The sequence below is a fragment of the Mastigoproctus giganteus genome, chromosome 7, assembly GCF_048544385.1.
Source record: "Mastigoproctus giganteus isolate SK-2022 chromosome 7, ASM4854438v1, whole genome shotgun sequence".
In the NCBI taxonomy this organism is placed as follows: Eukaryota; Metazoa; Arthropoda; class Arachnida; order Uropygi; family Thelyphonidae; genus Mastigoproctus; species Mastigoproctus giganteus.
The window spans coordinates 65,655,295-65,682,410 of NC_143581.1; the positions used below are offsets into that span (position 1 = coordinate 65,655,295).

At 39.9% G+C, this 27,116-nt stretch overlaps 1 protein-coding gene across 3 annotated transcripts in view; it reads left to right on the forward strand.

The window, feature by feature from the left end:
• LOC150082968 (putative phosphorylase b kinase regulatory subunit beta) overlaps nt 1-27,116 on the forward strand; it is a 735,196-nt gene that overhangs the window by 408,462 nt on the left and 299,618 nt on the right. For all 3 annotated transcript variants that reach the window (XM_090377701.1, XM_090377699.1, XM_090377700.1), the window contains exon 18: nt 10,094-10,176. In XM_090377701.1, coding sequence (XP_090233827.1) covers nt 10,094-10,176 — 83 coding nt within the window. The remainder of the gene's footprint in view (nt 1-10,093; nt 10,177-27,116) is intronic.

The following is a 27,116-nucleotide window of genomic DNA, read 5'->3' on the forward strand; positions in this document are numbered from 1 at the left end:
GATATTTGTGCAAAGTGAGTAGCTAGTTAAAAGAAAAGTAAAAGAAAAAAGAAAATCCAGTTTTTGTGATGCAGGGGAAGCAATATTTGTGATATGTTTTAGTTTTTTATTGTTTGTTATTTGGTTTTTAGGAGCATTAGCAACTAAGGCCATATTGCTCCGGGATATGCGGTGGTCATTCCCTCACCTTTCCGCATCCTCTGTATTTGGTGGTGACAGGCTCGAACCCCGGTCTAATCAAGAAGCGTGTGCTACGCACTGCTGCTCCTTCCCACCTGGCTACGGAGACGCGATATGTTTTAGCCAAGAGAGATTAAAAGTCAGGGTAATCCTTAAGAAAAGTATATGATCTTATCTATAAATCTGGGTGTCTTTGAAGATAAGTTTGGAGTAGTAGAATCTTTTTTACAAGAAATTTAACAGGACTGAATTTTAGAGGGATTAAAGTCAGCTGAGTTTTCTTTGCCTCAGTTGGAGAATTACCTAGATATCAGCATTTAAGGAGTTGGTGGAGGATATTCTAGAAGTTGAAGCTGTTTGTGTAGGGCAAGGTTTCTCAAACTGGAAGGTGGAATATGGTCTGCTGTCATCAGCAACAAAACTGGATAAGATATGGATACACTGGAAGAAAGTCATTAACATACATGGGGGAAAGAACTGAATCTTGAGAAACACTGCATTAGTGGAGATTCTAGAAGACAGAAAGCTGTCCACCATTACGAATGGTGGACAGAGAAAAAACTTGATGCTAAATTGCAAAAAACAGTCGGCACTCCATAAGATAGAAGCTTGTTTAGATCTTTTTGGTAAACATAATTACAGGCCTTAAAAATATCGAGAACACCTGATTGAGTTTCAACACACTTTTTCTATTGCATTTGCCCAGAGATGACTAACATAAGATATTATATCATTTATAGATAAACATTGATGATCAGATTAGTATTAGCATTAGTTGAGGCATATGATACAAGAAAACAAGTTTATACAGTATCAGCCAAAAAAAAAAAAAAAAAAAAAAAACTTTCCCATTTCAACCATTCAGTCAGTTCAAATTTATGTCTCGTTCAGCCTTAAATTTATCTAAGCTATCAGCTTCCACAACAACAGAATGAAGTCTATTCCAGCTATCAACTACCCGCTGGCTAAAGGCAAATTTCTGCACATCTATTCTACAACTGTCTTTCCTCAATCTATGCCCCTTCGGGTTCGTAATCTGAGCAAGCAGGAGAATCCCATCAGCATTGAGCCTGCTTAAACCATTCAAGGCCTTATACACCTCAATCAGATAACCTCGCAGGTGCCTAGTCTCCAGATGCTGCAACTTGCAGAACTTAAGCCTTTCTTGGTAAGAGCACTCCTTTGTTCCTCTCACCAATCTTGTTGCCCTTCTCTGTACACGATCAAGCAAATCTACATCCTTCCTAAAATGAGGCCTCCAGACCTGGACGCAGTACTCAAGGCATGGACTGACCATTGCCTTATACAGAGGGACAATCACCTCCTTTTCCCTGCTAGCAAAATTCCTGTATATCATTGACAAAACCCCATGACCCTGGCTGCCTGTTTGCATTGCTCAGAAAACTACATATCTGACTACACAATTACTCCCAGGTTTCTTTCATTTTCTACCATCTTAAGTGTAGTACCACACAGTTGGTGCGTTTCTCTGGGGTTACTTCTACCCATATGCAGTACTTTGCATTTGTTAATGTTAAACTTCAGTTGCCACCTCTCAGCCATTCTGCCCAAATTTTCTAGATCCTGTTGCAGTAGCACACTGCCATTACTGTCATTAACAACCCTGCCAACCTTTGTATCATCTGCAAACTTTGACGCTAAGCCTGATATACCTTCATCAATGTCATTGATAAATATACAAAACAATAGTGGACCCAACACCGAACCCTGTGGGACTCCAGCAATAACATTAGTCCATGAAGAGCAGCACCCATTGATTACCACTCTCTGTCTTCTCCCACTCAACCAACCTTTTATCTATTGTAGCAACTTACCCTTAATACCATTCTGCTCCAATTTGTACAGTAGTCTTCAAAAAATAATGCAAATTATTTTTCGCTTCCAGTTCCTTTGTAACCACATCATAATATCCAATCAGATTTGTCAGACAAGACTTTCCCTTAACAAACCCATGCTGTGTCTGTATTATTGCTGCAGTCTTGTCTAGATGATTCTGCAATGCATCTTTAACCAGTGACTCCATTATTTTATCCAGAACAGAAGTTAAACTAACTGGTCTGTAATTACAGACGCGAGTAATTACTCGTGTCACCCTTCGATCCCCCTTTGTGAATTGGCGATACATTTGCACATCTCCAGTATGTGGGGACCTGAGTCCAAGGATGCTCTCATAATTATGGCTAAGGGTTTTCTTACTTCCTTTGCAGCCTTCTTTAATATAACTGGATAGATCCCATCCACTCCAGGTGCCTTTCTTATGTTTAACTTCAACAATTTCTCCTCCACTTTGCTCTTAGCTATTACAAAATAATTAAGCACCCTGCTACAATTTGATAACCTTCTGGCATTTTCAAACCTTAACTCCTTATGTGTGAATGTGGATTCCAAATACTCATTCAGGTTGTTTTCTATCTGAGCAAGATCAGCAACAGTCGAACCATCGATATCAAGTAGACCAATCAGATTCTTCCCCTTCTTTTGGAGTTTGTATAAGTAAAGAAATCCTTGCTGTTTTTCTTAGCATCCTTTGCCAAAGATTTCTCGTAATCTGCCTTCGCCAGCCTGACCTCCTTTGTGACTTGATTACAGACTAGCTTATATCTGCCATAGGCTTCTGTGTCACCTGATAATTTATATATTCATCCCATCCATTTTTCTTCTCTGCCACGAGTCTCATTAGTTCATTTGACAACCATTTCGGCCTAAACCTTAAACAGTATTTCTTAATAGGTGTAAAGTGTATTGATGTCTAATGGCACCAGAGGTTTCCCCCATCTCCGCGTTGCTTTCATTGTAGGTGTACCAGTTCACTGGGAAGGCCAGAGATTTAAAAGCGTGTGGATTATGTATGAGTATAGTATTGTGTATCGTTGTTCATCTGGCTGTTTAGCCGCTGGACCCCTACTGAGGCCCAACATTGTCCACACTTGGCCTCGTGAAGGCAGACCAGGTACACAGAATGAAGTTTTACTCTGGCAGGCCCTGCCACCTAGTTTCCTGAGATTTCAGTGACTAGGGCCTAAAAAAAAAAAAAAAAAAAAAAAAAAAAAAAAAGACTCGGTAGGGGTGAGCGCTGGAATTAGAAAAGCCAATTGAGGTGTATGCGGTTTAATTTGGACGAAGTTAAGTTTTTGCAGTTTGTGTGGGGTTATACGCTGCAATATTAGGCAGAGTAGGGGGGAGACTGAAGGCTGGGGGGAAAAGACAGAAGAATGAGGATGATAGAGAAGGCGACCCCAGGATTTTCAGTGAGGCAGGCCCAAGCCCCACCAGGAGAAGAATCAGGGTTGGCAGGAGTGGAGAGGAGACAAGACTGTCTCCTCCTCCCCACCAGGGGAAAGGGAGTAAAGGGAGCCCGGTACAGATCGCAATCAGGCATTGACAGTTGTGAGCACGTGGGGGTCCATGCGATCTGAACCGGATCTTCTTTTGTGTTCTTTTTCAATATAGGAGTCAGATCCCAGTCGCAGGGTCATACATGAATCGAGTCCTGTGTCAGGTTGTCTCTGGTTCAGACGTAGGTCTTCCTGGTTGTCAGTTCCCTCGTGAACAAGGCTAAATGATGGTCATGTTTGTGGTTGTGGGTTATTTGGTACAGTTTTCTTGTGTATTCCGGTTTTCTCTAATCCTGGTTTTAGGATTCATCATCAGCTTCTGGGTGCTGTACATGGTGGTTTGCTATAAGTGCTCGCCTTCTAGCAAAGAGTTTCTGTGAAAAAATGGTAAGGGCTTTGTATGCTTGTTCCGAGTCGAGAAGATGCTGTTCCATGTTCCGCGGGAAGTAGGTGATAGCAGTGGTGAGTCTGCATCGCAGGTCCTCATGCTGGTCGCAGTCATACATGAGATGTTGCCATGTTTCCTTGTGGCCACAGAGGCAACGGGGATCCTCAGTGATTCGGAAGCTAGATAGTTTTGCATTAAATGGCCCGTGGCCTGTGAGCAGAAAGGTGACGTGGAGCCCTGGTTGGAACCAACTCGGGAGTTTTGGAAAGACTGTTTACGCTAGGGAGGAACTTCTTGGTGATTTCCCCTTTAGTGGATTCTGTCCACCGATCCTGCCATTCCTGTCAGAAGTGGTCGAGCAGTCTGGTGTTTTCAAGCTTCCTGTTGTTGGTGAGATCCAACGTGAAGTTCAGGATAGTGCATGGTATTTCTTTTGCCATATTATATGTCAGGGCGCATCTGATGATTTCCAAGTCCAGCGGGAGTACTCCGGCCAGAACCTGGAGTGCGTGCGTGCTGACTGTGGAGACAGCTCGTGTGATTGTCAGAATTATTGACCGCTGGATGCTGTCCAAGGTTCTTCTATTTACCACTGTGGTTACCTTTTTGTACCAAACTATGTGATGAAGGTAGATTTGTAGTAGAGGGACAGGGTCCGCTTGCTTAGCCCATGGTCCCTCCTGGTCACTCTTGTGACCAATGCAGAATATTTCCGAAAATTTCAGCCCCATCTAATGTACTTTAGATGGGGCTGAAAAGACAGATTTTTGTCAATGATGATTCCGAGATATTTGATTTCTGTAGAAAGTTTTATTGTTGTGCCTTGGATTTTCACTTGCGGTGGTCTGGCAAGGTCGAGTCTGCCCTTCAGGAGTACCGAGCAGGTCTTACTTGGAGAAATCCGCAGGCAATGGATTGTAGCCCAGTTTTGCAAAATTCGTATCGCGTGGTTGGCTTTTTCTTCGATCTGCGCTCATGAGTCAGCAGCAACAGTTATTATCAAATCATCAGCGAAGGCCTGGGCGCTGACTTCGCCAATATCAAGGGCCAGGAATTCATCTAAAATCATATTCCATAACAGGGGTCCTAGGACAGAGCCCTGCGGGCACCCCCTGTGAATTTGTCTAGTTAGCTTCCTATACGGTGCATGTACTTCAATCGTTCTCTGTGTTAGGTAACTCCTGATTGTGTTATACAGGTTTAGGGGCACTCCAGCCCACCTAAGTCTCGCGAGGATGCTTGGCCACCAGATGGCGTCAAACGCCCCTGCGAAGTCAATACTGATAACAAGAAAATATCTGGTAGTGCAGGCTTCTACTTTATCCAGCAGTGTCTTGAGATCTTCGATCGTGGATAGGCCAGGTTTGAATCCAAATTGAATTGTGTTTGTTAGGTTTGCCCCTTCGTAATAGTGGAGGAGCCTATTGTGCAGCATTCTCTCGAATAGTTTGCTTACAACTGGGAGTAAGGCGATCGGACGGTAGGACTCTGGTTTTTCTGGCTGCTTTGATGGATTTTTCAATTTAAGTTTGATTTTGGCAATTTTCCAGTCATTAGGAAAGGTTCCTTCTTGGAGGCAGGTGTTATATAGCATCAGACAGATCCGGGGTGTATTTCACCGTTTTCTTCACAATTTCCGGTTCAATTAGGTCTGGACCAGGGCATTTTTTGCTTCTGATTTGCATGGCGGCCGCATGCAGCTCATCCACAGTGAAGGGTGTTTCTTGTTGGTCAGTGAAGTACGAGTCATTTTCTTGACAGATCCGCAGTTGTTCTGGGAGGATAGGAGTTACCTGTTCCAGGAAGTGGTGTTTAGAATATTGGTCACTGAGTCATCCCACGTAGTGGTCAGGGTACCCAGCGGGGTCATTGTTGCTTCTGCGACTTCTCCTCTGGAGTGACTGTTAGCGGCTACTTTATAAACCACTCCCCAGGGGTAAGCGTTCCCTGCTGTGGAAACAAGATTTTCCCAAGTTTTGCGCTTGGTATCCTTTATTAATTTTGTGTATCGATTCCTTGCATCTTTATACCTATCCCTCATGGCCGCGACCTCAGCGACCAGCCAAGATCGCCGGGCCCATTGGAAGTCCTTTCGTCGTCTCATTACTTCATTTCTCAGGTTTTCAATGTCGGGGATCCACCAGGGCATGGCGCCTGGCTTTGGGATTTTCCTTTTCATTGCCTGTTCGCTAGCTTTTATGATGATTTCAGTTACTTTTCTTTGCAGGTCATTTGCTTCTCTGGGTCGACTCGCAGTCTGGTAGTGCTCCCCAACCTCAGCAGTGAGTTTTTCCTTGAAAGTTTCCCAGTTTGCCTTATTAATTGCGAAGCGGTTTAGTGATGTTTTTGTCATCGGTGTTCCACTGAGTTGGTTCTGTATCTGGTATGTAATCACTCTGTGGTCAGACGTGGTCCAGAAGTCTTGGACTGTCCAGTGTTTAATATATCGGGCGACGTTCGCAGTTGTGAGTGATAAATAATAGGTATGAGGTATATTGAGGGTCTAGCGGCTCCTGGGATTTCTCCCATCTCCGCGAATGTTCTATGTATCGGTGACAGTACCCTGTCAAAGCCAGAGATTTAGAAGTGTGTGGGTCATGAGTAGTATTATATGTTGTGCCCATTGTTTATCCGGCTTATTGGCCGCCAGGCCCCTAATGGGACCAGACGTTGTCCATACCTCGCCACGTGGAGGCTAGCCGGGTGTTACCATTGAGTCAATTGTACTCTGGCAGGTCCTGCCACTTACTTTCCTGGGATTTTAGTGACTAGGACCTAAAAAAAAAAAAAAAAAAATTGGAACGACCGCGGATGATTTTAAATCACTTACATTAAAGCACTAATATGGGGTTTGACACTGAAAGCCTGTTTCTGAAGTGCCTAAAAGGTTGGGCGAAATTTTTTGGTGTATTTAAATTTGGACGTGTAGGGCTATACGCTGTGCAAGAGGCATGCCCATGCCCCACCAGAGGGAAGAAATGGTGTGTCAGGGAAGAGAGGCGACAGCAAGCCGTCACCTCCCTCCCCTGCCGGGTGTGGGAGTAAAAGAATTGCACTGCACAAGAGAGTGCAGAGCATAGAGCCAATATGGCTCCGTTGAGGCAGCAACTTGGAGTTTCTCTATCTTCGTTGGTCTTCTCTGTCATTGGTAGCCATACTTTTCCTCAGCTATGAACACTGGTCAGGTCCATTGTTGGTCTGTTAGCTATGGCTGTGGTTCTCTTCATCATGGGAAGATCCGCAGCTCCATGGGGTTATTCTTGCGATCGCTGGTTTTAGATGATTAGTAGTAAGCAGGTTCCTGGGCGAGGTTCTCCTTGAGTCCTCTCCACGCATGTTCTGTGTTTTTTTTTTTTTTTTTTTTTTTACCTTCTGTAGATGGCTATCAATGTTTTACGCCTACCAAATAGTTTTTGGGCATATTCCTTTAGCTCCCTGTATTCCTCAAGTGAGTCCAATAGATGTGATTCCAAGTTCTTGGGGAGGTAGTGTATTGCAGTGATCAGTCTGCACCTGAGGTCCTCATAATGGGTGCAATCATACATAATGTGCTCCCAGCACTCAAGCTCCCCACAGGCACATCTTGGATCCACCTCAATCCCCAGCGCTGCCAGCTTGGCCGTAAAGGCCCCGTGACCAGTCAATAAATAGGTGGTGTATAAGCCAGGTTGAAACCAAGTTGGGGGACTGGGGTACATCCTGTCGATGTTCGGAATGAATTTCCTGGTGATATTTCCCTTATTTGAGTTGGCCCAGCGCTCCTGCCAAACTTGCATCAGGTGTTTTTGCAGCCTTGTCTTTTCATTTTTTTGTGGTGCATTAACGTCCACAGTATAGCCTGGTATGTACAAGGTATTCCTTTCTCTATGTGGTAGTTCATTCCCCTACGCATGATCTCTAAGTCAAGGGGAAGAGTTCCGGCCAAGACCTGCAGCGCGTGGGTACTGGTTGTCCTACAAGCACGTGTAACTGTCAGTAGGATTGTTCTCTGCGTTGCATCAAGGATGCACCGGTTTACTACAGTTCCTATTTTGGAAAACCATATTGCTGAGGCGTAAGTGATGATCGGTAGGAAGGTTGTTTTATAAAATAATGACAGGGTGCGTTGGTTTAACCCCCAGTCCCGCCTGACGATCCTAGCCACCAATCCAGAGTATCTTTTGATTTTGGCTCTGATATAAGTTAGATGGTGTTTAAAAGTAAGATTACCATCCAGTATAACTCCTAAATATTTTAACTGGGTCACTAATTTTATTGTGGTAGGTCCCACCTTTATTTGTGGCGGTCTACGTATATCAAGCTTGCCTTTTAGCAGGACGGAGGAAATCTTTGTTGTTGATATCGTCAGGCAGTGGGTTCTGGTCCAGTTTTGCAATATCAACATTGCCTGATTGGCCTTTTCCTCTAGCTGGGCCCGGCTATCTGCAGCAATAGTGAGGACCAAATCATCAGCAAAGGCCTGGGAGCGCACATCACCAAGGTGCAAAGCCAAGAACCCATCCAAAACCATATTCCACAGGAGCGGCCCCAGAACAGAACCCTGGGGACAGCCCCTGTGGACATCACGATTCACTTTACCATAAGGTGCTTCCACGATGATGCGTCTCTCGGAGAGATAAGACCTAATTATGGAATATAAGTTGATCGGCACATGTGCCAGCCTTAGCCTTGCCAGTACGCTCGGCCACCAAATGGTGTCGAACGCCCCAGCGAAGTCAACAGAGATGGCTAGAAGATATTTATTATTGCAGTTTGCTACTGATTCCGATAGGCTACGCAAGGCTTCCACAGTAGACGAACCCTTCTTGAATCCGTATTGCGATGTCTCTGTGAGTTTCGCTGCCTGGTAATGCTGATTTATCCTTGTACAGAGTAGTCTTTCAAGCAGTTTGCTTGCAACCGGCAGCAGGGCTATTGGCTGATAGGAGTTTGGCAGGTGGGGTGGTTTGTTTGAATTTTTGGCGATTAATTTTACCTTTGCTGTCTTCCATTTTTTGGGGAAGATGCCCTTAGCCAAGCAGCTGTTATATAGGTGTAAGAGGAGGTCTGGAACGATCTCCACGGTAGGTATGAAACTTTTAGTAGCTTCCATGATTAATTCCTTAAATGCTTCCCACTCAGAATTTGCTGTTGGTAACATCATAAGTTGATCCCGCTGTATAGAATTCAAAAAACTGTCTGAGACCACTGTAGTCACCTTTACGGAAGCAGTTGTTAATAACAGTAGCATATTGTTATTAACAACCCTGCCAACCTTTGTATCATCTGCAAACTTGGACATTAAGCCTGATATACTTTCATCAATATCTTTGATAAATAGACAAAACAATAATGGGCCCAACACCAAACCCTATGGAACTCCACTAATAACATTAGTCCATGAAGAGCAGTGTCCATTGATTACCATTCTCTGTCTTCTCCCATTCAACCAGCATTTCATCCAGTACTTGTCTGTAATGCCATACTGCTTCAATTTGTACAGTAGTCTTCCATGGGCAACATTATCAAATTCTCAGTTATTACAAAATTATTAAGCTCCCTGTTAGAGTTTAATATGCTTCTGTCGTCCACTTCCCTACAGAATTCCTCGTGTGAATGTAGATGCAAAATACCTGTACTCATTCAGTTTGTCAGCTCTCTGAGCAGGATCATCAACCGTGGAACTATCAATATCAATTAGACCAACCTGATTCATCCACCTCCTTCTAGAGTTTATATAAGTTAAGAAGTCTTTGCTTGTTTTTCTTTGCATCCTTTGGCAATGATTTCTTGTAATTTGCCTTTGTTTGCCTAGCCTCCTTTGTGACTTGATTACAGACTAGCTTATATCTGCCATGGGCTTCTGTGTCGCCTGATGATTTGTATGCATCCAGTGCACTTTTCTTTTCTGCCACAAGTCTCATTACATTACCTCATCTGACATCCATTTAGGCCTAAACCTTGAACAGTAATTCAAGTATTATAATACACAGTATTATTATTAATTTAACTTGCACTAAAAATAATCAGAGCTGTGTTTAAAAACAACTTACTTGAAATTAATTAATAAATGTACTTGATATCAATAGTACCATTAAGAATTTTCTAATGGTTACTTTTAGCACTTTATTGCTAAATTGAAAATATTATTTCTTAATTGAAAGTGTGCGCTATTTGAATTTCATTCCAGAATGAACTGCATTTTGTTGGTAGATACTGGAGAATGTCAGGTCGTCCTACCGTTTGTATACTGATTCGCGAAGAGCACATGAGGTAATATTTTATTGATATTAATTTTAATTGAAATATTTCTACACATTGCTTCAGTTAAAATCATTTTAATTATTGTATAATATATTAGAAGGAAGAAAACAGCAGTACAATAAAACATCCAACTTTAATCTTGAGTTATTATATTATGTGTGTTCGATTAAGTTCCAGGACTCCAAAAATGATAAATGTTAAATTTCACAAGTTCAAAGAAGTATTTTTTGTTATTAAGAAATATGATTTAAAAAATTAGATTACAGTTTTTAGATTTGTCAAAGTTTTCTTATTACTGGTAACAAGTATGCTCTTTGTAAAAGATAGTTTATAGCAAACCACAGTTTGCTGTAATCCATATTTTGATGATTACTATTGTTATAGTTTAGCTGAAGACCAACAGACAATGAACAATTACAATTGATGATTAATTACAGATTGTCAGATTTTAAGGGGTGGAAGGTAAAGAGAGAATTATTGCAGGGACATGAAATTAAATGCACTTAAACGGGTGATGTTTTGTGGAATAAATGTGGAAACATGCTGAAAAAATACTGCACCTTTGGTCAGAATATATATATATATGTGTGTCTGCAATTCTGCCCAGGCATGATATTAGGACATATATGCCAAAAATCTTATGGAACAATTCAAATCTTGTGGGAAGGATCTTGTGGATTGAGGGGGTATTTTATCAGCATGTTCTATTCTTAGTACGTAGAAGGACTCTATTTTGTGAAGATGGAACACATTTGAGCAAAGATGGTGAAAAAAAGGGTCTTTGTTTAGAAGCCTTAATGGCTTGTGGAGGGGGTGGTAATACAGACACTGGTTATGTAAATATAGTGCCACCTTGGTAAGAGAAAACTGGTAGGGGGTCAAGCTTCTTAGCAGCCAGAGCATATCAAAAGCTTTCCCAGATTCATAATTTATGTACCAATTTTACTGGGGAAATAGATACAGATCAGAATATGGCCCCAAGTGTCAAGCGATCTTTTGTGTGCGATATATAGAGTACTCTTTCTCAGCAGATTAGTTATATTTATTTTCCAATGCCTTTTCTTCTTTTTTTTTTCTCAAATGATTCTTTATTCTTAAAAGGTTTCAAGTAGGAATCCAGAAAGGAAATCCACTTTTCTTTCCTTGTATATATATCTCTATTTATTTAAACCGTACTAACCCAACTAACTTTTTCAACTGCTTGGTCACTGGTGGCACTGCTGCTGCCTCCATGTGGTAGGGACGGTAACCTGGGAAAAGAAAATCACTCCCAGGGCTAAAAGGAGCAATGATGAACATAAATAGACATGTCACTATTACTGGTAACAAGTATGCTCTTTGTAAAAGATAGTTTATAGCAAACCACAGTTTGCTGTAATCCATATTTTGATGATTACTATTGTTATAGTTTAGCTGAAGACCAACAGACAATGAACAATGATCTTACGATCTAGATCTCCCAAACAGAGAGGATATGAATGCATCAATGCAAAAAGGCAAAAAAGAGAAAACTGAAAACTCAGCTCCTCCTTTTTTCATATTATATTCTTTGACTGACCATCCTTTGAGTAAGCTCTCCCCATTCTTAATTCAGAAATGTCTTGAAAATATGTCGGGCCCTCCAAAAATGGTCCAAAGATTAAAATTTGGATACCTTCTAGGGGTGAGCACTCATCTCCCCTAATATTAGTGGAATTCCCCACAAATATTACCCCGCATGCCACCCTGAATTCCTCTAAAGGGGTATTAGCAGAGTGGGATCCCCTTAATGTATTGTTCAGGAACTAAGTGATCAAAATGTAATAAATGCTAAAAGGATTCAAAGTATTTTATTATTTTCTGTGGGCTCCAGGGTTTCCCCTATCCGCTGCTGAAGAGTAACTGTACATGATTTACAATTTGTGGTTTAGCAAAACATCTTCTGATCCAGGATCTTCACAGGAATGATTACGAACAATAAGTCTCTTGCCTGAGACCAATCATCAGACATTTGACCATACTGTATATCCATAACACTTGCAACTAAGTTATTACAATTTGTTGAAGGCACCAATTTCTATATTAACCTTCACAACTTATACAACTATACAGATAGTTAGGACCTACCAGTTCGGTTACAATGAGGTCCGACATATATCTTACAATTTATACAATTTATGATTTACAATTTATACAATTTAAGATTTACAATTTATGTACCTTATTACAGGCCGAAGTCCCAGGACACCGTTCACCCAACAGTGATCCTGGCACATCGACTTATATATTCTGAACGCTAATATTGCCTTCTGGCAATCAATACAAATACATTTCCTCATCAGAGGTCTTGTAACAATACGATTAATACCAAGGAGGCAACTATATACAGTGGTAGTACACTTATTACATAATTATTCTCAGTTGGCAAGTCCTTTCTGTCTGCGGAAAGCCTTGTCTGCAAAGTTAGCCAGTGCCGCCTGATAATTTTCTAATGCTAAAAGGATAGTTGTTAAGAAATATGGAATACTTACTTCTACTCAGACAGTCATTCTTACATTTAAAACACCAATTCTACCATTAACTCTTAAAGCTGGATATTTAAATTGCAAAATTCGACCTTACATTCCAAACCTGGTCCAGTATTTTAAATGCCAAAAATTTGGACACTCACAAGCAGTCTGCAGGGAGTAACCATCTGTGCCTCTTGTGGTTTAAAAGAAAATGTTCACATAGACTTCATCACTGAAACACAATGCTGCCCAAACTGTAAGGGAAATCATTTGGCATATTGAAAGGAGTGCATCCAGTGGCAGAGAGAAAAGAAAAATCAAAAGTACAAAGCCGAACACAAGGTGTCATACCAAGAAGCAAAAAAACATTTTTTAGTTTCTGTTAAATTCATCTTATGCTTCAAAAGCAATGCTCCATAACAGTACAAACTGATTTTTCAGTTCCACCAAGCATCTCAATATCTGATTGAGCAAGATCAGTCCTCTACATGAAAAGAACAGCCTACTCAATGGCATTCAACTCATTTGGTAAATACACTACTAACAATACTGCTAGAATAAAATACTGTACAGCAGCCAGTAAAGCAAATGCACTCTGAAAGAGATAATCAAAAATCCAAAAAATCATACGAAGATGAACCACTTCTTGAAATTCATGTAGAGAATATGGACATCAGTAGACCAATGTTCCGAAAAAGGAAAAAAAAAAAAAAAAACAAGAAGAGACAGGCTCAAACAACCAACATCCCATAAGCAATCAGACATGCTTGATAATCTCCAATGAAGTGCACACTTATTCAGTCGAATTGTTGTGGACTCTGAGTAAACTTAGACAATATATATGATCTAATTAGCAAATATAATCCTATAAAGGAGAATGGGCCTGTGGTACTGGATACCATGATTTAAGAGAGTAATACTGCACATCCAGTGGAAACAGTAACTAGATTTTAATAAGTAAGTTAAGTTAAGTTAAGATAATACAAGAAGCTTTCAGGGTAATGAACCCCTTCTTCAGCAAGTGAAAATAAACACATACTGAATACTAACAAAATATAGATGTTAGAGATAGAATAAAATAAATACTAAATGAGCTGTGCATGCTCAGATGACTTTGAGAGTGCGCACATGACCACGAGATTGTGCAAACATTCATTCAATAGATTGGCGCTCATTTTTGGTGCACAGACATGTAAGGGATTGTTTCATTCATTCTTGGTGCACAGAGATTGTTGTATGCAATAAATTTCATCACGTTTTATTCCTTTTGATTTCAGAAATCAGATTACAGATCATATTTCTACCTTGGTGCATGACTGCAAGGGCCTGCCATTTTGGAAATTGACTGTTTCCAAATAAAGCCAGCAGAATGTGCCCATGCCATGTAGGTGCTTTGTTTTGCCAGCAGGCTTCAATCAGTAATGTGACACAAGATTATTATCAGTTTATGTATAATATACATTTTATGTTGGTTTTTGAAATTTTCATTTGAATGACCTGTGTGCAGTTGCACTCTTGCCTGAGAACATAGGGGTGACATTCACTCACTGATCACTGAATTGTGACTACCCTATCTGTAATGGAGTATGCCACATAGCTTGCAGTATAAAAAGCCTAACAGCTTTGTACACTAGAGCATTAGTAATTTGCATCTGGTCATGCAAATCAAAGTGATATAGTAGCAGCTATGGAATGTAATAAAGATATCACAGAGTTTCAAAAGGGCATGATTGTGGGAGCTCACACATTGGTGCTTCCTTATTGGAAACTGCACATCATGTCAGTTACTCACAGCCCAATGTGGTTAAGATGTACAAAGAATGGTGTTGAGTGGGTCAAACCATCTACCATCTCCCAAGGACAAAACTGTAAAGGGTTACACAAAGTGGATGTTCGTAGTGAGCAAAAGGTGCAGTGCATTGTAAAGATCCAATAGCAAGTTGGGCCTTTACATTGCAATGTCAACTGTACAACAGTCGACATCACAATACAATATGGGGAATGCAAGAACACTGTTCCAAATGATGATGCACTGTACACTCAGACTTGGAATTCTACGGCAGATGATCCAAGAGACACTCTCACCTCACCACTGATCATCATTGTTGGCAAATGCTATGGCATCAATAACATGATGGTTGGACACTGGAAGATTAGAAACTTCCAGTGTCCAACTGGAGTGTGCTCGTTGGATGAATCCATATACCTGGCACAATGTTCTAATGGACGCCTTTGTATGTAGCTAAAGCAACACGAGTCCCTGGACCCATAGTGCATGGTGCCTACTATCCAGGCAGGTAGTAGTGGTTGCTTAATATGGGGCAAGTAACACCAGGGGTCTCACATTTGGTGAGTATTGGCTTGGCACCAGAGTCCTCAGCTGGATATCATCATTCTTCTCTTTCTTGGTGATTCCCTTCTACTTCTGACTCTCTCTCTCTCTCTCTCTCTCTCTCTCTCTCTCAGGGTAACTCGGGAAAATTTTTTTTGGCTGGTGCAGCATAAGCCTCAGGCTTCCTTGCATCATATAGCTAATAATAATAATAATAAATGTTTTGGTGGTGAGAAATACAACCCATGGTGCATACGGACCAGCATTTCACTGGTGAGGTCTACTAGCAGCTCTTAGGAGACCAAGTGCACACTGCCATGTTGCATTTTTCCTGGACAGAAACAAGATTTTCCAAGATGATATTTTGAGCCATGTCATTAGAATTAGCATTAGTAGAAGCATATGACGCAAGAAAGCAAGCTTATACAACATCAGTAAAAAAAAAAAACACTTCCCATTTCACTCATCCATTCGCTCCAAAAGTTTGTCCAGATTTTCCTTCAATTTATTTCAGCTATCAACTTCCATAATAACAAATGGAAGTTTGTTCCAGCAATCAATCACCTGCTAGCTAAAGGCAAATTTCTCCACATCTATTCTACAACTGTCTTTCCCCAATTTAGATTTATACCCCCTCAGGTGCGTAATCTGAGCAAAAGGAATAATCCCATCATCATTGAGCTTGCTCAAACCATTTAAGGCCTTATACACCTCAATCAGATCACCTTGCAGGAGCCTAGTCTGCAGATGCTGCAATTTGCAGAACTTAAGCCTTTGTTGGTAAGAGCAACCCTTTGTTCTCCTCACCAATCTCATTCCCTTCTCTGTACTTGTTCCAGCAGCTCTACGTCCTTCCTAAAATGAGGCCTCCAGACCTGTTGCAGTGCTCAAGGTGTAGCCTGACCATTACCTTATGCAAGGCGATAATCACCTCCTTATCCCTGCCAGAAAAATTCCTCTATATCATTGACAAGAACTGTATGCATTGCTCTGACATCCCGTCTGCACAATTACACCCAGGTCTTTTTCATTCTCCACTATCCTGAGTGTAGTACTACACATTTGCTACATTACTGTAGGGTTACTGATACCCATGTGCAGTACTTTGCATTTGTCAATGTTAAACTTCAGTTACCACCTCTCACCCCATCTGCCCAACTTTTCTTGACCCTTATTGCAGCAGCATACCATTATTACTGCCATTAACTACTCTACTAACCTTTGTATCATCTACAAACTTGGATATTAAACCTGATATTCTTTCATCAGTATCATTGATAAATATAGAAAACAATGGACCTAATACCAAACCACATTATTCCACGACGAGCAGTGTCCAGTGATTACCACTCTGTCTTCTCCCACTCACCCATCCCTTTATCCATAGCAGCAACTTACTCTAAATAACATATTGCTCCAATTTGTATAGCAGTCTTCCATGTGAAACAGCATCAAAAGCTTTCCTGAAATACAAGTATATGATATAATTTTTTTTTTTTTTTTGCATCCACTTCCTTTGTGATCACATCATAGTATCCAATCATATTGGTCAGACACGACTTCCCCTGAACAAACCCATGCTATGTCTGAACTATAACTGCAGTCTTGTCTAGATGATCCTACAATGATTCTTTAACCAGTAACTCTATTATTTTCCTTGGAACAGAAGTTATACTAACAGGTCTGTAATTACTCATGTCACCCTTTCCTCTCCCTTTGTGAATTGGGGATACATTTGTATATCTCCAGTCCATTGGGACCTCCCCTGAATCCAGGGATGCTCTCGTAATTATGACTAAGGGTTTACTTACGTATTGTGCTGCCTGTTTTTTAATGTAACCGGATAGATCCCATCGGTCCCGAGTGTCTTTCTTATGTTTAACTTCAACAAATTCTCGTCCAATTTGCTCTCAGTTATTACACAATCATTTAGCTCATTGTTACAGTTTGATAAACTTCTGGCCTCCACTTCCCTACAGATTTCCATGTTTTGAATGTAGATGCAGTTTGTCAGCTTCCTGAGCAGGATCATCAATAGAGGAACCATCGATATCTAGTGGACCAATCTGATTTACCCCCTTCCTTCTAGAGTTTAGATAAGTAAAGAAGTCTTTGCTGATTTTCTTCGTATCCTTTACCAAAGATTTCTTGTAATCTGCCTTCGCTTGCCTAACCTCCTTTGCAACTTGATTACAGACCAGCCTATATCTACCATAGGCTTCTGTGTCACCTGATAATTTATATGCAATCCATGGATTTTACCACAAGTCTCATTAGTTCATCTGACATCCATTTAAGTCTAAATCTTGAACAGTATTTATAAGTTGGTGTGAAAAGCCTAGTAGCTTCCAAGATGAGAAGCATTCTGTGAATGCTTCCCATTTAGAATTTGCTGTTGATAACATCATCGGTTGTTAACAGGAGAGACTGCTTCTACAGGGATGGAATACACTTAAATAGAAAGGGTGCAAGAATATTTGCTGATGCTATCGAGGCAGTGTTAGGTGGGTCGGAAAACTTCTAGCTTGGGAACGTACAAGGACTAATAGTTTAACAGTAGCCGCAGGCACAGGTGAAGATGATTCTTGCACAACTTCTATTAGAATAAGTAGCGACCTGGAGCGAGGGTTGTTGGGGTTTTCAGGGACGGATGGCAGTCATTGTGAAATAGGTGGGTATATGGGATGTGTTAGGGTGAATAGGAATAGGTGCATGTATGCCTGCATCTATACCAATGCTAGAAGTATAGTAAATAAATTTGATAAATTTGAAGTGATGGTCAAGACATCAAACGCGGATATTGTTGGGATAACAGAGACGGGGTGTCACCCAGATATAAGCAATGCAGAACTGGAATTTCGGGAGTACAGTGTGTACAGAAAGGATAGACAGGATGGGCAGGGAGGAGGTGTTATGCTGTTAATTAAGAAAAACATAAAATCAAAATAAGTGCACTCAGTTGATATAGATGAACAGTGCACTGTTGAGTCAGTTTGGTGTGACATAAGCACTGTGAAAGCAAAAATAAGAGTAGGAGTGTTATAGGCCTAATGAGTACAATGAACAGTTGTACAGAGAAATAGAGTGGGCTAGTAAATCAGAATGTCTTATAATGGGGGATTTTAATTTCCCAGATATTGACTGGAACTTGTGGTTTGGTCACTCACACACTAGTCAGACTTTTGTGGATTTATTGGATGATTGTTTTCTGCAGCAGCATGTTCGAGAGGCAACCAGAGAGAGTAATACTCTTGATCTGGTTATCAGCAGTGATCATTCATGTATTAAGAATTTGCAGATAAAGGAACCACTAGGTGGCAGTGATCACAGTGTGCTGATGAGGGATTTACTTAAATATTTAATTACCATAAGGGGGTAAAGGAAAGGGTTTTTGCTTCTGTAAAGGTGAGTACAGTGGTCTTCGACAGTTTTTAAATTCTTTACAGTAGGATAAACTGTGACGATGTTACCAAAGTAAATTCTTGAATGCTTCCCACTTAGTAAATTCTAAGTGGGAAGCATTCAAGGAATTAATCGTGGATGCTACTAAAAGTTTCATACTGATTAAGAAATATTGTTCAAGGTTTAGGCCTAAATGGTTATGAAATGAACTAATGAGACTCATAACAGAGAAGAAAAATGCATGGGATGCATATAAATTATCAAGTGACTCAGAAGCCTATGGCAGATATAAGCTAGTCTGTAATCAGGTCACAAAGGAGGTTAGGCAGGTGAAGGCAGATTACGAGAAATCCTTGGAAAAAGATGCTAAAAAAACCGGCAAGGATTTCTTTACTTATATAAACTCTAAAAGAAAGGGGATGAATCTGATTGGTCCACTTGACATCAATGGTTTCACTGTTGATGATCCTGCTCAGATAGCAAACAAATTGAATGAGTATTTAGCATCTACATTCACACATGAGGAATCATTAAGGTTTGAAAATGGCAGAAGGTTATCAAATTATAGCATGGTACTTAATGATTTTGTAATAACTGAGAGCAAAGTGGAGGAGAAATAGTTGAAGTTAAACATAAGAAAAGCACCTGGGGTGGATGGAATCTATCCAGTTATATTAAAGGAGGCAGCAAAGCAACTAAGCAAACCCTTTGCCATAATTATCAGAGCATCCTTGGACTCAGGGGAGGTTCCCACGGACTAGAGATGTGCAAATGTATTCCCAATTCACATAGGGGGGATCAAAGGGTGACAGGAGTAATTACAGACTAGTTAGTTTAACTTCTGTTCCGGGTAAAATATTGGAGTCACTGGTTAAAGATACATTGCAGAATCATCTAGACAAGACTACAGCAATAATTCAGACACAGCATGGGTTTGTTAAGGGAAAGTCTTGTCTGACAAATTTGATTGGTTATTATGATGTGGTTACAAAGAACTAGATGCAAAAAATAATTTTGATATCATATATTTGGATTTCAGGAAAGCTTTTGACACTGTTGTGCATGTAAGACTATTGTACAAATTGGAGCAGAATGGTATTAAGGGTAAGTTGCTGCAATGGATAAAAGGATGGTTCAGTGGGAGAAGACAGAGGGTGGTAATCAATGGGTGCTGCTCTATGTGGACTAATGTTATTAGTGGAGTCCCACAGGGTTCGGTGTTGGGTCCACTGTTGTTTTGTATATTTATCAATGATATTGATGAAGGTATGTCAGGCTTAGTGTCAAAGTTTGCAGATGATACAAAGGTTGGCAGGGTTGTTAATGACATAATGGCAGTGTGCTACTGCAACAGGATCTATATAATTTGGGCAGATGGGCTAAGAAGTGGCAACCTTGACAAATGCAAAGTACTGCTTATGGGTAGAAGTAACCCGAGAGAAAAGTACAACTGTGTGGTACTACACTTAAGGTGGTAGAAAATGAAAAAGACCTGGGAGTAATTGTGCAGTCAGATATGAAGTTTTCCTGAGCAATGCAGACAGGCTGCAAGAGCAGGTCATGGGGTTTTGTCAATGATATACAGGAATTTTGCTAGCAGGGAAAAGGAGGTGATTGTCCCTCTGTATAAGGAAATGGTCAGGCCACGCCTTGAGTACTGCATTCAGGTCTGGAGGCCTCATTTTAGGAAGGATGTGGATTTACTTGAGCGGGTACAGAGAATTGCAACAAGATTGGTGATTGGAATGAAGGGATCCTCTTACCAGACGTTTAAGTTCTGCAAATTGCAGTTGCTGGAGACTAGGCACCTGCACAGTGATCTGATTGAGGTGTATAAGGCCTTGAATGGGTTGTGCATGCTGAATTCTGATGGAATCCTTCCAATTGTTCAGATTACGAACCTAAGGGGGGCATAAATTCAAATTAAGAAAAGACAGATGTAGAATAGATGTGCGGAAATTTTCCTTTAGCCAGCCGGTGGTTAATTGCTTGAACAAACTTCCATCTGCCGTTGTGGAAGTTGATAGGTTGAATAAATTTAAGGAGGAACTGGACAGGCATTTGGAGGGAATGCTGTGATTTTTTTTTTTTTTTTTTGGCTGATGCTGCATAAGCTCATACACTTGCTTTTTTGCATCACATGCCACTACTTAGAGGGGAACAGGTATCCTGTGTGTTATTTATCAGACACTCAGCCTAAAACACTGATGGATCCAATATCTCTCTCTATTACAGAAGATTTAGGTCCGGTTGGCCTGCCTCCCTAAAATCCACTCATGCACACCTTCTTGATGGTAAGCCCTGTTACATCACTTAGGTGGCAACGAACGTGTAGAGTGGTTCTCTTCAACACGCCTGGTCAGTGTGAAGAGGAAAAGACCAAACCCTCCAGCATATGAGAGCACAACAATACAAATGGCCCTCAGTCCCCAGCAGTTTTCACTCTCCCTCTTACGGCAGCGAGAGGATCAGAGTGGAAGCAGAGGGTGCTAAGAATCTCTGGGTACGACCAGGCTGCCATGCACGGAAACTGAACTTAGTCTGTTACAACGTAAGATCGCTCATCGGTGAAGACAGGATATTAGAGCTGGAAAAGGAATTAGAAAATGTGAATTGGAATATCATCGGTTTGGCTGAAACAAGAAGAACAAATGAATCACTAATGTTTATCAAGTGGAAATCTGCTGTACACCAATGGAAACAGTGAAAGGAGTGAAGATGGAGTTGGGTTTCTGGTCCATAAAGATTTTAAAAACAACATTTTGGAATTCAAAAGTACATCACCAAGGGTGTCAAGACTAATACTCAAGATTTCTAAGAGGTACAAGCTAAAGATTATAATGATTTATGCACCAACATCGAGCCATGATGATGAAGAGGTTGAAGAAATGTACAGTGAAATTGAGAGTCTTCTAGATGAGCAGAAACCCCACTACACTATTATTATGGGGGACTTCAATGCTAAGGTTGGAAAAAGGCAAAACAGCGCAGAAATGGAACTATAGGAAATTTTGGAATTGGTGAAAGAAATAAAAGAGGTGAAAGACTTGTGGAATTTGCAGAATCTCAAGGACTGTCAGTAATGAACACTTTTTTTCAAGAAAAGGGTGAACAGAAAGTGGACATGGAAGAGTCCAAATGGATTAACGACTAATGAAATCAACTTCATCCTCACTAACAGAAGATATATTGTGAATGATGTTACCATCCTGAATAAGATAAATGTAGGAAAGGAAATGAAAAAACTGTCTCGAATAAATAATACAAAGGTCTTTGAGATAACAGAGGAGGAGAAAAAGCAGTATGTACTGGAACTTAAGAACAAGTTTGAGCTTCTGCAGACTGCTCAGGACCAAGATATCGACGAGGAATATTACAACTTTCTGAAAGTGATAAAGCCCAAGAAACCTAAAGGGAAACAGAAATCCAAAGAAGAAAAAATTAGTCAAGAAACACTTGTCATGATGAACCGAAGACGACAAATGAAGAGCAAGAAAAACACTGACAGGGAGAAAATTGAGTATACTGAGTTATGCAAAGCCATTAGAAAGAGACTCAGAGAGGACATAAGAAGATTTAACACAAGAAAAGTAGAACAAGCATTAAGGGAAAACAAAGGATTTAAAACAGCAGCCATGAGCAGTAATACAGAAAGACAAATGATACTGAAACTGAGGAATAGGATAATTCAAATAGCAGAAGACTACTATAGAGAATTATACAAGGAGCAGGGGAATGATGCCAGCAGTGGGGAAGATGGATTGCAAAGTAGCAATACATACGACATAACCGATATTCTTCCTGATGAGGTAGAACATGCATTGAAGAAAATTAAGAATCAGAAAGCCCCGGGGGAAGATGAAGTTACTGTAGAGTTGTTAAAATTGGGAGGAAGAGACATAAAACAAAAACTGGCAAGGCTCTTCACAAAGTGCATTAGAAAAGGTATGATGCCTAAGCAGTGGAATAATGCAATCATAGTTTTGCTGCATAAGAAAGGAGATAAATCAGAAATTGGAAATTATAGACCAATTAGCTTGCTATCCCACATCTACAAGTTGTTCACAAGGGTCATTACTAACAGATTAGAAAGAATACTTGATGAGAATCAACCGAAAGAGCAAGCTGGCTTTAGGACAGGATTCTCAACTATGGATCACCTTCACGTAATATCACAGCTAATGGAGAAAGCAAATGAATATAAAACACCATTATGCCTGGCATTTGTGGATTATGAAAAGGCATTTAACTCCATACAGCATAAGGTAATGTTTCGGGCACTGGAAAGACAAGGCATAGATACTCCGTATATTACGATTTGGAAGAAAATATATGAGAGTGCTACCTCCTTTATTAGACTAGACAAAGACAGTAGGAAATTTAAAATCGAGAAAGGAGTTCGACAAGGAGATACAATATCTCCGAAGCTGTTTACTGCTGCCCTTGAGGAAGCTTTCAAAAGATTAGACTGGTCGCAGAAAGGAGTGAATGTGAACGGAGAGTACCTAAACCATTTACGATTTGCTGATGACATTGTGGTCATAAGCCACGATCCCAAAGAATTAGAGGAAAATCTTAATCAGTTATGCACAGTTAGTAAGGATTTTGGACTAAAGATGAATATGGCTAAAACAAAAGTAATGATGAACAAGTATGCCACAGAAAGGGAAATAATGATTGAAGGAGCAGTAATTGAAAAGGTGGAGTCATATACTTATCTGGGACAAGTTATTAGCTGTAATAATGATAAATGGCTGGAAGTCAAGAGAAGAATAAATTTTGGATGGATAGCATTCAGAAAATATAGTCACATACTGAAGAGCAATATCCCAGTTTGTCTGAAACGTAAAATAATGAATCAATGTATACTCCCCACCATGACTTCTGGAAGTGAAACTTGGGCACTCACCAAAAGAATGGAAGAGAAGCTGAGAACTACACAGCGAAGAATGGAACGAATTATATTGGGAATCAGGCTGTTAGATAAGAAGAGAAACACATGGATTAGGCAGCAAACTCAAGTAAAGGACATCCTTATCAAAACTAAAGAACTAAAATGGTCTTGAGCAGGACACATAGCTCGAAGACATGATGACAGATGGACTAAGAAAATAACAGAATGCTACCCAAGAGGAGCTAGAAGAAAACCTGGAAGACAAAGGCGAAGATGGATAGATGAAATTCATGAGTTTTTGGGTAGTAAATGGATGGCCAGTGCTCAAAACAGAAAGAACTGGAAAGTTGCTGGAGAGGCCTTCATCCTGCAGTGGATTGAAAATGGCTGATGATGATGCCACTACTACTACTACTAGTTGGTCCTACTGTATTCAATTTAAAAACTGTGTGAGACCACTGTAGTCACCTTTACAAAAACAAAAATGCCTCCCTTTACTCCTGATGGTAGTTACATCTTTGAGTAAATCCAACATCAATTCACTATGATCGCTACCACCAAGTGGTTCCTTTATCTGAAATTCTTAATGCATAAATAATCACTGCTGATAATCAGATCAAGAATATTACTCCCTCTAGTTGTCTCTCAAACTTGCTGCTCTAGAAAACAAGCATCCAGTAAATCCACAAAAGTCTTGCTAGTGTGCAAGTGACCAACCCACAAGTTCCAGTCAGATCCATTATGAGACATTCTGATTTACTGGCCCATCCTCTTTCTCTGTATAGTTGTTCACTAACCTAACTCATCAAAGTCATTAGGCCTATATCACATTCCTACTATCATTTTTCCTTTCCCCGTGCTTATGTCACACCAAACTGACTCAACGTTGCTCTGTCCACCCATGTCAACTGGATGCACTTCCTTAGATTTTATGTATTTCTTAACTAACAGCATAATCCCTCCTCCCTTCCCATCATGTCTATCCTTTCTGTACATATTGTACTCCCCAAATTCCAGTTCAGCATTCCTTATCTCTGTGTGACTCCATGTCTCTGATATTCCAACGACATCAGTCTTTGATGTCTTCACCTGCACCTCAAATTCATCAAATTTATTTACTCCTACCATTATTGTACATGCAAGTATTAGCATTAGTTGAGGCATATGATGCAAGAAAGCACACTTATAATAGCATCAGCCAAAAAAAAAAAAACCCACCTTCCCATTACACCCATTCAGTCCCTCCAGATGTTTGTCTAGTTCAGCCCCATTCAAGGCCTTATACACCTCAATCAGATCACCTCGCAGGTGCCTTTTCTGCAGATGCTGCAGCTTGCAGAACTTGAGCCTTTTTTTGTAAGCGCACCCCTTTGTTCCTCTCACCAATCTTGTTGCCCTCCTCTGTACTCGTTCTAGCATTCCTACGTCCTTCCTAAAATGAGGCCTCCAGACCTGTATGCAGTACTCAAGGTGTGGCCTGACCATTGCCTTATACAAAGGAATAATCACCTCCTTGTCTGTGCTAGCAAAATTCCTATGTATCATTGACAAAACTCCATGACCTGTTCTGGCAGCCCGTCTGCACTTCTCAGAGAACTACATATCTGATTGCTCAATTACCCCCAGGTTTTTTTTAATTCTCCACCTCTTTGAGTGTAGTACCACAAACTCAGGGAGGTCGTTGGTATATCAGAGACATGGTGTCATACAGACTATACATGTACCTGTTCTTACTCTTAGTTACCCTAGCACAAATCATCTATTTACTTTTTCCAATTGAACCTTAACCCGTGACTTTTTTTTAACATTGACCCATACTGTGCATGAGTGGTTAGAGAAACCCAGTGAAGATATCACCCATCTTGATTGGCCTCTAGATTTGCCTGACCTCAATCCATTTTGAGGTCTGCTGAATTTGGAATAGGAAGTGAGGTGTAATGACATGCAACTATCATCTATTCCAACACTATGGAAAAACTTGCAACCTGCATGGCTGCAGATCCCTGTGGACATCTTCAGTCATCTATTAGAGTCTGTGCCTAGACAAATAGTGGTTGTTATCCATTTGAATGGTGGCCCAATACAGTATTAAGTAGGTGGTCATAAGTGGTGGTCATCAGTGATCATTGAGTATGTATTCCATGGATAATTACACTGGTATGTATGATTTTTGCTGACCAGAAACTCTGAGCACAGTTCTCTACATTCTCTACACCAAAAACCAGTGGCATTTTTTATCTAGACATAAGAGTATTTAAAAATGGCATTACAGCATTTGCCATCATGCACTCAGTTTACATGTACAGAATATATTTATTGTTATTGTTGCTGTTGTTTTTTATTATTATTATTGTAACTTTTTTTTTTTAGGTAATTCCACACTTTCTGTGCTTCAACAATCCTGATTCTTTTCTATGGTGGAAATTTTATACCAAAAAATTGTGCTTATTTTAGGGGTATAATTGATGAACAAGTCCCTATATTATTTCTAGCATCTCTTTTAAAAATGTGAGACAGTTGGTTGATGGAAGACAGAAATCCTTCAGACTTTTGTTGTAGCAGCCAAAAAAAAAGGAAAAAACATCCTGTGTTTCATTATATACAGAGAAATGTTAGTTTAGTTGCATTTAGCATTTACCTGCTTCTCTTCCTTTTATAGTTATCTGCTTAATTTTCCAATACTTGCATGTGTGCAAGTACAAGGGTAACCTAGACTTTTTTAACAAAAAACATATATTCTACCATCACTAGATTAATACTCTTTTTCAAGATATTCTTTATTTTATTTTTTTTATATTTTATATTTTTCTGTATTTTTTCAAGATAATCCATTGCTGTAGCCAGGCAGTGATACTCACAGCATGCAAAAATGTAGGCTGATTGCAGAGCCGATTCTGGATGTCGTGCTTCAGTTTCTAATCTGTGTTGAATTTCTGCCCTTTCAGGTGTCTTTTGATTAGTCCAAATAAGTTTATAATAACTAGAGGCCAAAACCAAACTGTTTGAGGGGTGGGGGGTCATTTCAAATGAGGTAGTTGAAGAACATGGTTACATAGGAATGACTAATCTGATTAAAATATGCACTGCACTGCACTGTGTTCTAATAACACAATTTAAAAATTTAATTTATAATATAAGAAACCCAAACATTTCAGAACATTTACTTGGAATGTTCAATTATTAATTATTTTAAGTTTCCAAATTATATTATTAAACATATTGCATTGTATATTTTATTCAGTGCGTTTCATGATGATTTCCCAGCCTTGTTGTGAAATTTGCTATATGTGAATGTGCATTGAATTGCATCAGAGTGATTCCCTTTTGCAGTTTCTCAGGTCATTTACACTTTTTATAATTTGGCCTTTTAGAAAGATTTGTTGAGACATGCCAAATAATTTCATTCTAATTGGACCAGTTGAAATCCAGCAATTATTATTTCTTTGTCTCCCCATCCATATGTAATAACTCTACAACCAGTGGATGGATTGTCATGAAATTTTTTATTCCACTCTTTTAAAATGATACCATATATTAAATATATAATAATCTTTATTTGTATATTTACCATATAAAACAGGAAACTACAAATTGCACATCATAGCAAAAAATGCCAGGGGATTAAGACAATTAACTTATATGTTTATATATATTTACATGGATTTACTTTAGATGAAGAACCAGATATATTTGCTTCCATCTGTTAGTTGGAGGAATGAATGGGCAATGTGACAACTATTTATCCAATAATCTTGTCCTTTATCCAAACCTTGATTTTTCAATAAATGTGTTAAAGGTGTTAAAGAAAAGAATGTAACATATTGCAATCCTA